The sequence below is a fragment of the Pterocles gutturalis genome, unplaced genomic scaffold, assembly GCF_000699245.1.
Source record: "Pterocles gutturalis isolate BGI_N339 unplaced genomic scaffold, ASM69924v1 scaffold30555, whole genome shotgun sequence".
Taxonomy (NCBI): Eukaryota; Metazoa; Chordata; class Aves; order Pterocliformes; family Pteroclidae; genus Pterocles; species Pterocles gutturalis.
In genome coordinates this window covers 1,589-12,748 of record NW_010146789.1, presented here as the reverse complement: position 1 = coordinate 12,748, position 11,160 = coordinate 1,589, and the positions used below count along the sequence as shown (strand labels likewise).

Below are 11,160 nucleotides of genomic sequence, written 5' to 3'. Positions count from 1 at the left end.
AGTGTAGTTTTTCTGTTTGAATTTTAATATTATCTGATAACTTCTACCTGCAACTAGCAGTTTTTTATTTCTCTACAGTGAAGATACCCAGACTGTTGTACCAGCTGGATTTCTCACCCGTGTATACTTCAGGAACAGGAGGAATGTATATGTCATACTTAGAGTTTATCCTAGGCAGATACTGTGTTTGAAGTGCAGTTTTCTAATCCCTTTAAATACAATCAGCCTATCTCGGTTGTGACACTAATGTTAAATGTAACTGCAGCCATTACCAAGTAGTTTCCATAAGTGGTTTTATTACTGGTTAGGTTTTACAAATTCTGGTATTCGAACAGACTTTGACCTTAAAATCCTAAAACAACAAAGCAACCAATGAAAGGCTTAGGACTATTCAAAGTAACAAACTCTTAACATTTTTGCCCTGGTCATAAATATACAGAGAGAAAAAGAGAGAAGTGAACATGGAATCCAAAGTATGTAGATAAAACAGTATATAAGGCACATGGCAGTCTTTGAAAATACAGAAGCTTTAGCCAACTTAAATTAATTGCTGTTTCCCTTGCTCAGTCCACAAAACTGTACAGTTACACAAATGTTGTGTTGCAATAGATCTTCCAAGTTATTCTTCAGTCCGTACTCCGTAATACCAGAACACTACATTTCCTTGTTTTTTAGGAGAGATCCTAATTGTGGTTAGTCAGTTGCTCAAAGCCTCTATTAAAATACACTTGGAATTTCAACTAAGAATAATTTCTTTTTTAAAGAAATTATTAAGAAAGAGTCATCAGAAAAGATTTGTAAGAGTTGTCTGTGAAGGACTTCGAGATTCATGAACCTCAAGACTCCCGGGCACTGACGTCAAGACAGATGTCACAGTAGGCATAGTAGGATTAGTCAAGTCCGTTAAAGTAGTGGGAGTGCTGGATGGGCTCATGGAGGCATTGGATATTTCTGAGGCAGGACCTGATGGGGTCCCTGCTTGGAGTGTTGAGTCTGAAGTCTTATCCACCCCTGTGTTTTCTTGACGTAAGAGGTTCCGTCTGAATTTGGCTCGAGCATTTTGAAACCAAACCTGAAATAGTTTAATATAACAGGGTAGCATTTAAAGAGCTGCAGTGTTTAAAAAAGCAAAAGCATAGTCACAAATTCACCAAAGCTTGAATTGCAGAAGATTATTTTATTGGTAACATGTTAGAAAAGTAGCCCCAGTCATGAGAAGTGTCCCCTGCATGCCTGCAAAGCATTCCTCCTTCCCTGCCCTGCAATCCTGTATGAACAGTCTGCCTGGGACAGGAGTGGGCACGGATGGAGGGGAGTCTTTCTGTGCAGGCTGTGTATACAGGTGCTCAGAAATCTGGCAGCCTGCACGGATCCTCTATTGCCCTCAATCCCAGAAGCATTTGTCTGGGTGAGGCAGACATCAAGCATCTGACGAATATAAAATAACAAGCTTGGCACCCTCGTATTTCAAGTCCATCTCCCATGTAAGCAGCGGGTGACACAGACCGCAGCACCCTGCCTCTCTGTGCCCTGAGAGCTCTCTCAGGAGCCTCCTCATGTCTCAGTGTCTGCAGTGCTCTCACTTTCCTAAAAGGACTGTCCCTCTTTCTTACTCTTCTCTTAGTCTTCTTTCTCAAATGCTTCAGCTCCCTTCACCTATGCCAGTCTCCTTTTTCAAATGATTTTCAGTACTAGAGTGATGTTTGGAAAAGAGGCTTGAATGGCATTAAAGACCCGCATCGCATTAAAAACCATAATTTCAGTAGAAATTATATCCACATGCAGAAATTGTTCCAAGATTGCTACTTCTTGCATTATTTGATTATTATCTATGAATGAAGGACAAAATCTATGACTTCATCTTTCTCAGTTAAATTTCAGTGTTTAGGTCCAGGTTAATGATGCTCTCCACTGTCTGCAGGATTTGTTTAAAGATAAAATATTTTTCTGACCTATTTGAAAACTGATACGATAACATGTATTTGTGAAGCTTGCATGAAACCTAGGCACAGTGTATTATTTCAACTGAATTTGAAACTGTTGTTAAATACCCTGTGTTCAACCTGATATATGTTGCTAACAGCTAATTTTACTGCGACAAACTTGCTGAAATTTCACTGTGCTTATTTATCAGAAAGTCTTCTGCCATTGTTACAGTGCTGATCCTGCTGTCCTCACATTGCCCTGCTATAAGGAACAGGACCGAGTCTTTCCATTCCAGATGCAGTGAGCCTCACCATCTCTGTATCTGCTGGAGAAAGGAACCGAGCGAGGGAAAGGACCTGCACAGAGTGTCTCCATCAGATTTCTCGTCTGTGGTCTGTACAGGGAAACTGAGTGTGTGGAGCTCAGGAGGCCATGCCAGCCTTGCAGGAATTCTGACCTCTGAAAAGCGTGGCCCTGCCACAGGATCCACGGTAAGCCAGACCGCTGTGGAGGAGCGATCCGTGAACACAAGCAGTCCTGCAAGGGGTTCTCTTTGCACTCTCAGCTTGGTGGCCGCGGTTAGAATTGATGAGCATATCTCAGCTGGTTTTCCTCTCATCTATGGATGGTCCGGCCCCAAATTCCCCCTGTTGAGCACTCTGACTTTTTCTCTGGAAAGCTTTCTCCTCTAACCAAGTGTCTTTAAGGTGCACACCCTCTCTCTTGCAGTCTCTCCAGGGAATGCCATGAGGAAATAATCCTCAGGCACAAATTCTACCAGCAGCCATAGGAGCTGCATTCGTGGTCCATGCATAAATCACATCCCTACAGGTCCTTGTTTCTGAAAGCTCAGTATTTTAAAAGAGTTTAAGTTGGCATTCCCTTAGTTAAAACACACAGTTTAAAGGCTGTATGTCAGTTTCATGTATGACAAGGAAACAAAAATCCGCTCCTAAATTAGCACTGGCAAAAATACACTCATGGTTTTCTAACATAGTCCGTTGTAGTGCTCAACCTGCTAAAGGCCAGTGGTGTGGTCAAAACCAGACAAAAACAGATGTGGTATTTTTGCCTGACACGTTCACCACCAGTGTCCTCTCCTGTGACTGTTCGTTCAGAGCCACACCAGAAGGGAGGCACAGAAGTGTGCACCTGGGGTTCTGAGCAAGGCGAGGAGCCTCGTGCAGGGGATGCAAGTGAAGCAAATCAGGTTGCTCTGGTCATTCAAGCCACAAAGTCTCAAGTGCCAACTAGTTAGGAATGGTTAAAAATGGCAATTTGAACATTTATGGGATTTTTTACCTCTCAGAGATAATTTATATTTGTCCCACAAATTAATTTGGGTTTGATTGTTTTTAATATAACTTCTAGCAGTTGTAGAAAGGATAATACATATGAAGGTGAAATGGAAGTTTAGAGACTGCCACTGTTGGTATGTATGTGTACCATAGTTATGTAATAATTAGAACAGACAAAACCACTAGTCCCGCTGCATATACACATACTTCTGCATAATTTCACACTTTTGCTCACTAAAAATATAATATTTGTATATGCAGTACTCCCAAATACGAGTAACATGTCCATTCCTAGTCACAAAACAATTTTCTTGCTTAAAGTGTGTAAAACTGTAGAAGACACCATAACTATTTTGTTTATTTATATTGATCCTAAACGTCCAGCTGCTCCTTAACCTTAACAGGGCGAGAGACTCTACAGTGTTGCTCCTGTTTGTGATTTGAAACATGGAGTATGTAAAGAAAAGTGAGCAAGATTATTTATGTATTCCCCTTTATCTTCCATTAAAAATGAAAATCTGTTGTCAGATGCCCTTGCCAATGACCATTCATGCTGCTTTCAGGAGCTGCACGTGTAAGATGGTTCGTTCTCTCTTTAACAGTGGCAGTTCATGTTAGACATAGGATACATAATCTTCTAAGTATTATTCAAAAATAGAGATTATACAGCTACTTTAACTTCCTTCCCCACTGAGATATTGTTAAGGCTAATGGTCATAAAGCTATTTAAAATTGTCCACTAAGCAATATTATTACTGAAAAGACATCTAAATATTTGTTAATTGAAATTCTGAAAGTACCTTATCTTATCACAGACAGGGATAACATCACAATAGTGATATTCTGGTGTGCACTTAAGATATGACAGTATTCAGCCAAGATTTCATGTTGAAGAGTAGCGAAAGAATTAAAACTATTGTTTTCTGAGTGGTAGGAATGCAGGCTTGCCTCTGTACTGCCCCGTGTCGTTACTCATCGCTGTGCAAAGCAGCGTGCAGGAGCTGGCAAGCCAGGGCTGCCCAGGCATGCTGGCACAGCGCTGAACGCTCCCATTGGCAATCCCGGCCCTGCACCTGTAACAGCACTACAGTAAAGAAATAACAACCCAGACACACATAACTGAAAGAATTGTTCCAGAAGGACTTATCTCACATCAATTACACAATTTGGAATCTGGTCTTCAGTACTGAGGAATAAACAAAATCATTGGGAAGTATTTAGTGTTTTTCTGTCCAACTGTATCATTTTAAGGCTGAGCTGTTTCAAATCAGAGGAGAAAATGCGGACCGAGACTCCCACTGAAAAATAAAAGCAGCTGCAAGACCCACCACTGATGCTGCCACAGTCCGGTTAGTGGGGCTGGATGCCTGTAGCCAGGCAGCTCAGCAGCTAGGCGGAATAACATTTACGGTGGTTGAAGTATTACACTATCTCTTCAGTGATCTGTGCAGCTAACTCTTTGTCTCCATCAAGTAAAATAGGAATAAAATAACATCTCCGTAGGACAGGGAAGTATTGAAAATAAATACGCTAAGTACTGTAAAGGATTTGGATACTGCAGTGAATGAGATCATCTGATCACCTTAGATAACTTTATTTTCTTGTTTGTAACACCTCCAGGGTTGCAGCTGTTACTTGCTAGTTGTATGAATAGCTTACGCTAGAAACAAATTTTTAACCACAATTTTGCTCGTTCACACAGCTACCTGGAGACATTTGCGTTTACTGAATTTTACTAACTAGCAAGTGGAGAAACAGGAATATGAAGGATGTTGCACCACAAAGCAAACTAGGTTCACTCACTGCACACACATTCTGATTACTCTGTTGTAATTATTAAACACACTGTTAAAGGGGGACTATGGGATATTTTATGAATGGAGACTCAGTCAGGAGTCTGCAGTGTGCTATCCTAAAGCTAATCTTCACCAGAAGGTAGTGCAGGGTACCCACACGTGATTGGGAAAATTTTTATGCTTGCTGACTACTGGAAACTGAATTAGCAAAGTCCAAAGCCTGCAGTAATCTCTGTAGGGTTTTCATGGCAACTTCACTGGGGAGTGATGCAAGAAAGGATAAGCAGTGTACAAGACACTCACCAAAAAATAACGCTTTACATTCCTAAACTGCTTTTGCCGTGGATAATCCTATTCCAGACTCCTGGGGAGAGAGCAGGCACAGACCTATAGCCTATAGCTAGCAGACCATATCTTCTTAGGGCTATCTACTGCCACCTTCCCTTTCTAAACTCACAAAAAGATCAGTTCCCAAAAGAGGAATATTTATGCCAGTTAGTTAGCTCACAATTAGCTGGTCACTTGAATTATGAATGATAGCTTACAATAATGGGCTGGTGCTGCCCAGCTGCAGTACGAGAAGTATATGAATTAAATTGCAAACATAAAGCTAAATTGGAATGAAAATAAATAAAAATGGGGGTTAAAAAATATAAATAGTTTTACTGTGATTGTAATGTGGCTACTTAGGGAAAATAGTTTGCATTACAAAGCCACTGAAGTAAATGTGATTTACGAAGCAGTGTGCTACATTTCCATGACATCCCACTTCTGGAGGTGTGTAGCTGATGAGTGATTGTATATAAAGCAAAGACAGCAGTTAGGTCTTCCAGATCTGATATCACAGATCATTAAGAATATGGCCACATTCTCTGCTCATCTACAAACAAAGCACCCTCATTACATGTTATGTGGGACTGTCTGTATAGTAAGGGCTGTTTCCTAAATCACCAGGAACTCTGCTGTGTGTGTTTAGGAAGTGCACTGGTTTCAGAACAAGGGAATCTGTCTTTCTCCTGATCTGCTGCCTTATATTTTCTGTTGAAATATATTCTATCAATGATACACAAAGATCCACAATCCTTCATCAACTGAACTGAGATCTGAACATACAGAAAATACAACAGCTTATTAACACACCTAGTAACACCGTGGGGAATGCGGGAGACTTCTTACTACTGGCAAGTGTGCAGGTACGTCTGGGAGTCCGTGTGCCTTCAGTTTGTACGACAGGCTAATACTAATGATGCTTGTTTAGATCAATAGTGTCAGGGAACCACTTCATGTTCAATAAATGACACAGACGGAATGCCAACCTTTCTGGCTCAGAAGAATTAACAAGTGACACTATCTCAGTAACCAACATCATGAAGAGTTTTCCCCAGCAAAGAGCTACCCTGAAGCTCATATAGGTGAACTCGGGTTTGAAAAATTGCCTCTCAGAGGTTAGAGATAAAGCAACTGGGGGCAAAGCTTCTAAAATCCAAACCACAAGTTTATTTTTTCATGGCCCAAATTAATTTTCAAACAAAAAGTTCAAAAGAGTAGAAGAGTGCTCCTGACAGGAAAATTCAAGTAATATTAGACAAAGTATCACTCAGAGTAATTTTCTTGGAGTGCCTCCAGCAGCATCATCCTCTGGGTGCAATCCTCACCACCAACTATTACCTCCCACCACTCTTCAGCTAAAGGAGCTCAGACACAAAGTAGTGCTTAATGGCTAAAGTAAAGGAAGTGAAACACCAATTACCAAAACGATGAAAAAGGTTTAGTGGAATTGTAAGGGACTGCCACAAAAAAAAAGAGGAACCACTAAGCACCTTAAAACTGCAAGGTGTGATATGTTCCAGATGGAAACAGAAGCAATGAGGAAGCTGAAAGAGGGACTGAAGTGTAATGGAGACATGGGGTTCAGTTTTGGAGACAAGGAAATACATTCTGAAAAGGAAGGGAGAAACAGAGACAGTAACTTGGAAAAAAGATAGAAGACCCATTAGGTGAAAAGAGGAGAGATGGAAGTCAAAGTTGGTGTGGAGTGAGGAGAGAGAACAGAAAGATGATCAAGAGAAAGACACTTTCTAGACACTGATCTCATTTCTTAATGCACTATGTAAAATTTCTCAGATAATTCAGGTGTGATTGCACTGTAATGGACAGAATAGATACTACTGAAGTGTCTAAACTCTGAGAGTAAAATAAAGGAGAAGCGTCAAAATCAGGTTAGACAAATGCAGTAAATTTTGGATAAAGGAGAGCTGCTATAAGAGACACTGTGTCAAGTGTTGGGATGTGCACCAGTTACACCAGAGGAATCTGTTCCACCACTGCAAATCAGCCTCATAAAAACAACAACAAAAATCCAGCTATGGAGGACATATGTTTTTTCATTAGTAGTTTTTGCTGGGAACCCACAAAACCTTTATTCCCTCTTCTGTTAGGTATTAACACTGTAAGGTCCAGAATATCTCCAGTGAATTCAGTTTTTCTCAATATTTTTTGTCTACTGCCCTCCACTTGCCCATGACTTTGTGAGACCTGTCCACAGTGCTTTCCCGGGAGCCTGGCTCTGAGCCCTACCTGTCTCTATGAGGCTCTCAAACCATTTTTCTACAATTAAGACCCATTTTAAAATTTCAGCAATAGATCTTGGAATGACACAGCTCCTATATGCCTGGATTTATCTCTAAGTATAGTTATTTGGATAAGTGCCTGTTAAAATCGACTTCTTGAATCAAACTATAAATTAAAATGGAGCTGAATCAACTGATTTTCTCACCTTTGCTTCCCATAATAGTTCAAACGGAGTGTATATCCTTGAAGCAAGAAAAATCCAGCTTTCAGACAAAAAGTACTTTTCAAATGCAGTCTCCTTTCATTCTAAGTTACTAAACTATGAATAATTAATCTTTGAAAAATTAAATTTATGCCCGCTTCAATTATGAAATAAAATATATCATTATTGTCCCGATAAAATAAATTCAAACTGCTGATTAATTTCTTATAAAGGTAAACATGCACAGTGATTTCTAAATTAAGAACTCTCAAGTTACAGTGAACACACTAACTAAAATAATTCACTTTTACAGCAGATTGGAAGCTAAAACATTCACCAGAATTAACTAACCACAGGAAAGCAAGCAGGGCCTCAAACCTGCACAACTGTCATTAAAAATTAGAACCCAGGTGATCTACTTTTGGGAAGCTGGAAAGAAATAACTTTTCTCATACTTTCTAGGATTTAACTGAATTCTCACAGAAGGTATGAACTATTAAAAAAAAGCTTGAAAATCAGCAAAATCCGTGGCATTTCAAATATAAAACTGAAATGTTATTTACTTTTCAAGACAAAAGACTGCTCTTCTTACCTGAAGAACTCTTTTGGTCAGGCCAGTTTTCTGAGCTAGCTGTTTCAAGTCCTTGGCATCAGGATTGTGGTTAATAGCAAAGTATGACTTCATTGTCCGCAACTGGTGGTGTTTGAATGATGTCCTCATGCGCTTTGTTTTCTGATTGCTGGGGTATTGCTGGTCTCTATCCAGGTGGTCACCATCGTTTTCATTGCAACTTAAAGCTTAAGGCAACAAGAGGAAAAGGCGTGTGAATCCATTGCTCTATGACCAGCATTGTTTGCAGTTCATCTGGGTGCAGCAATTAAAATAACATACCATGGCACGTATTGTACTGGTACAAATCCTACTTGCCTTCCCCTCCATTTCTGCATCTTCTATTTTTCCCTTACAATAACCAGCCTGCAAGGACCCTCACCTGCTTCTTTATGGCTTTCAAAATGTCAGCCCTCGTTCCTTTTTTCTTCCCTCCAGCTCCACACAGCCTTTCCTACACTTTCTGCTTGTAGGACAGTAGCTGTCCTCTACTCTGTAAAGTGTTTTAATGTACTTTGTATCACTACAAATTGCATTGTAACACACAAAGAAAGCTGCACAATACAGTCCACTTAAATCTCGACGGAACAGACCAGTTAAAATTATAATTATTTCCTCCATCAAACTAAACCCTGGAGAGTACAAGAGAGACCATTAAATGAAACACTATAAAAGAAATAAAGTTTGTGGGTACCAGACAGCAAATTATGACTATAATTTGTCTAGCTAAAGAAATAAAGCTGTTAATGCAATGCATCACTGGCATGCCAAATGAAAAATATATTTTTTAATTATTTATGTGTTTATATTTCCTATTATAAAAAAGTATTTGCAAATACTAGCTTGAATGATCAATTTGTTATACTCTTTTGAAATCACTGAATGACACTGATGGATACGTTTGCATAAATCAACCATAAAGCCTGTAAAGGATGTCTGTGAGAAAGGAACATTGTAATAATTATCAAGTAGTATTAAATGTTGAATGCCAAGCAGAATAATCTCATAGACCAAATGCAGTTTTTCGTTTATTTGTGCATGCAGTAAACCATAGAAAAACTCTAAAAATAACATTAAGGACCAAGCTTAAATCCACTAAAAAAAATCAGGGATATAAACAAAATTAGCTCTGAGAAGCTGTCATTAACTTACCTTTTCTGTTCCAATATCTACAATTCCCTTTTAATTTCCTATAAGTTTTATGTTGAAGTAATGAAAAATCACTACTTTTTTCCATGTTGCATGCAAAAAATTAGGAACAAAAGTATTTTAAATGTGAATTACTGGTGAATTCTTAAACACATAAACAGATTTGTTTTCAATTGTCCGTTATTGCTGGTGTGTTACAGTTGAGTACATCTCACAGACACGTATATCTTTATAGTCTTACTTTACATTCATGCCATCCATCAGAGGTTTCAGCCCTATTGAAAACATACAAATTCTAAAAGGCATGCATTACAATTTTTTAAAAATATACATAAAATGCACGTACTCGTAAGTAGACATGCAAACAGATTCTATAAACAGCAGTTTTGCAGCATGTACACTAGCTGCTTTGCAAACTTCAGCTTTTCAAAAACTTCTAAAAAGGTATGGCACAATACAGAGCAAGGCCTGCAAACATCCAGCTTTAAGACCAAAAGCACGTTTATTTAATAGGTATGTAGAAAGTGTCCGAAGCCTCAAACTTTTCAGTGTGGTTCTGTACTCCTATGATTTAAAAAACAGCTTAAAAAAATCACACTGTGTACGTATGTGTGCGTGTGTGCGTGCATGTGTGTACATTTGTATAAATCCTTTCCAGACCTCAGTATCTTGTGCCAAATTCTAGCAATAAGAAGCATTTCTGCTTGTTTTCCTGTGGCATGGAAAGACTAGAAGCACCTGAATTTAAAAGGTATAAGATGCGTAAAGGAGACAGTAAAAATGCAGAATTAATGGAGCCGGATGAACTGTAGTAAAATCTTTTTCCTGGTTTAAGAACTGAGTTCTAGTTGCCAAACTGGGGTCATCTCATGTGTTCCCATCCTCTTCATAGCTGCAATTCCTGATGTAAAGAATATTAGGATGAATAACTGAAACTATATCGCTCATAGCAAATTCTATAATGGAAATGTAAAACCAGGCAGCATTTGGTTTTACAATGTACTCACAGAATTTTAGATATTCATAATGGAAAAGACCTCTGTGTGTCATCTTAAGTGCTTTCAAACCCTCCCAGAAATAACAAGGCAGAGGCTTAGGAGGAAATGCATCAAAATATCTGTCTGAAGGACTGAGGTCTGCTCGTGTTAATATGTAACAAAACAAACCCTAGGGCTGCAAGTAGCTGGATTTTAACCTGCTCCGTAGAGAGTGAGATACATTCAGGATCCAAGGAGAGTGATTCTAAGCCCTCCCAGAATGGGATGAGAGTATCAGCTTTTCATCAAGCCCTGACAGGACAGTGAACAATTTACTCTTTGAATTTATCATAATTTTACCTCCTCATCTGCTAAATAAATGTAATATTACAATGACAGTTAAAATGTGCCATTTGAGACTGGCTGACTATTGTCCTTTACTATGAAGAAAGTTACAGAACAGATTTTGAAAGTGCATGAGGGTGTCTGGTGCTGTTGTCTTGCAGAAGTGGTTTGGGTATCCCCAGGCATCCCCCGATATGACATACACATTCCTAGTTAGTGCCAGGTCCCCTCTCATATTTGGTTGTGGTGCTTGGCACCACCTTCAGAAGTCTATTATATTAAGTCC

At 39.2% G+C, this 11,160-nt stretch overlaps 1 protein-coding gene across 1 annotated transcript; it reads right to left on the bottom strand.

Moving 5' to 3' along the window:
- Positions 1 to 281: 281 nt before the first annotated feature.
- LOC104470817 (LIM/homeobox protein Lhx2) lies at positions 282 to 8,587 on the bottom strand. The gene is made up of 2 exons (XM_010085872.1): positions 8,386 to 8,587; positions 282 to 1,072 (listed from the first exon to the last, which is right to left on the bottom strand). Exons 1-2 carry the CDS (start codon positions 8,512 to 8,514, stop codon positions 785 to 787), a joined length of 417 nt encoding a protein of 138 aa, XP_010084174.1. The 5' UTR covers positions 8,515 to 8,587; the 3' UTR covers positions 282 to 784.
- Between the last annotated feature and the right edge of the window lie 2,573 nt (positions 8,588 to 11,160).

Coding starts and splice junctions, on each gene's coding strand:
- LOC104470817 (XM_010085872.1), bottom strand. CDS start 8,514: ATGAGGACATCATTCAAACACCACCAGTTGCGGACAATGAAGTCATAC. Junction 1,073..8,385: donor TGACCAAAAGAGTTCTTCAG/GTAAGAAGAGCA, acceptor AAACTATTTCAG/GTTTGGTTTCAAAATGCTCG.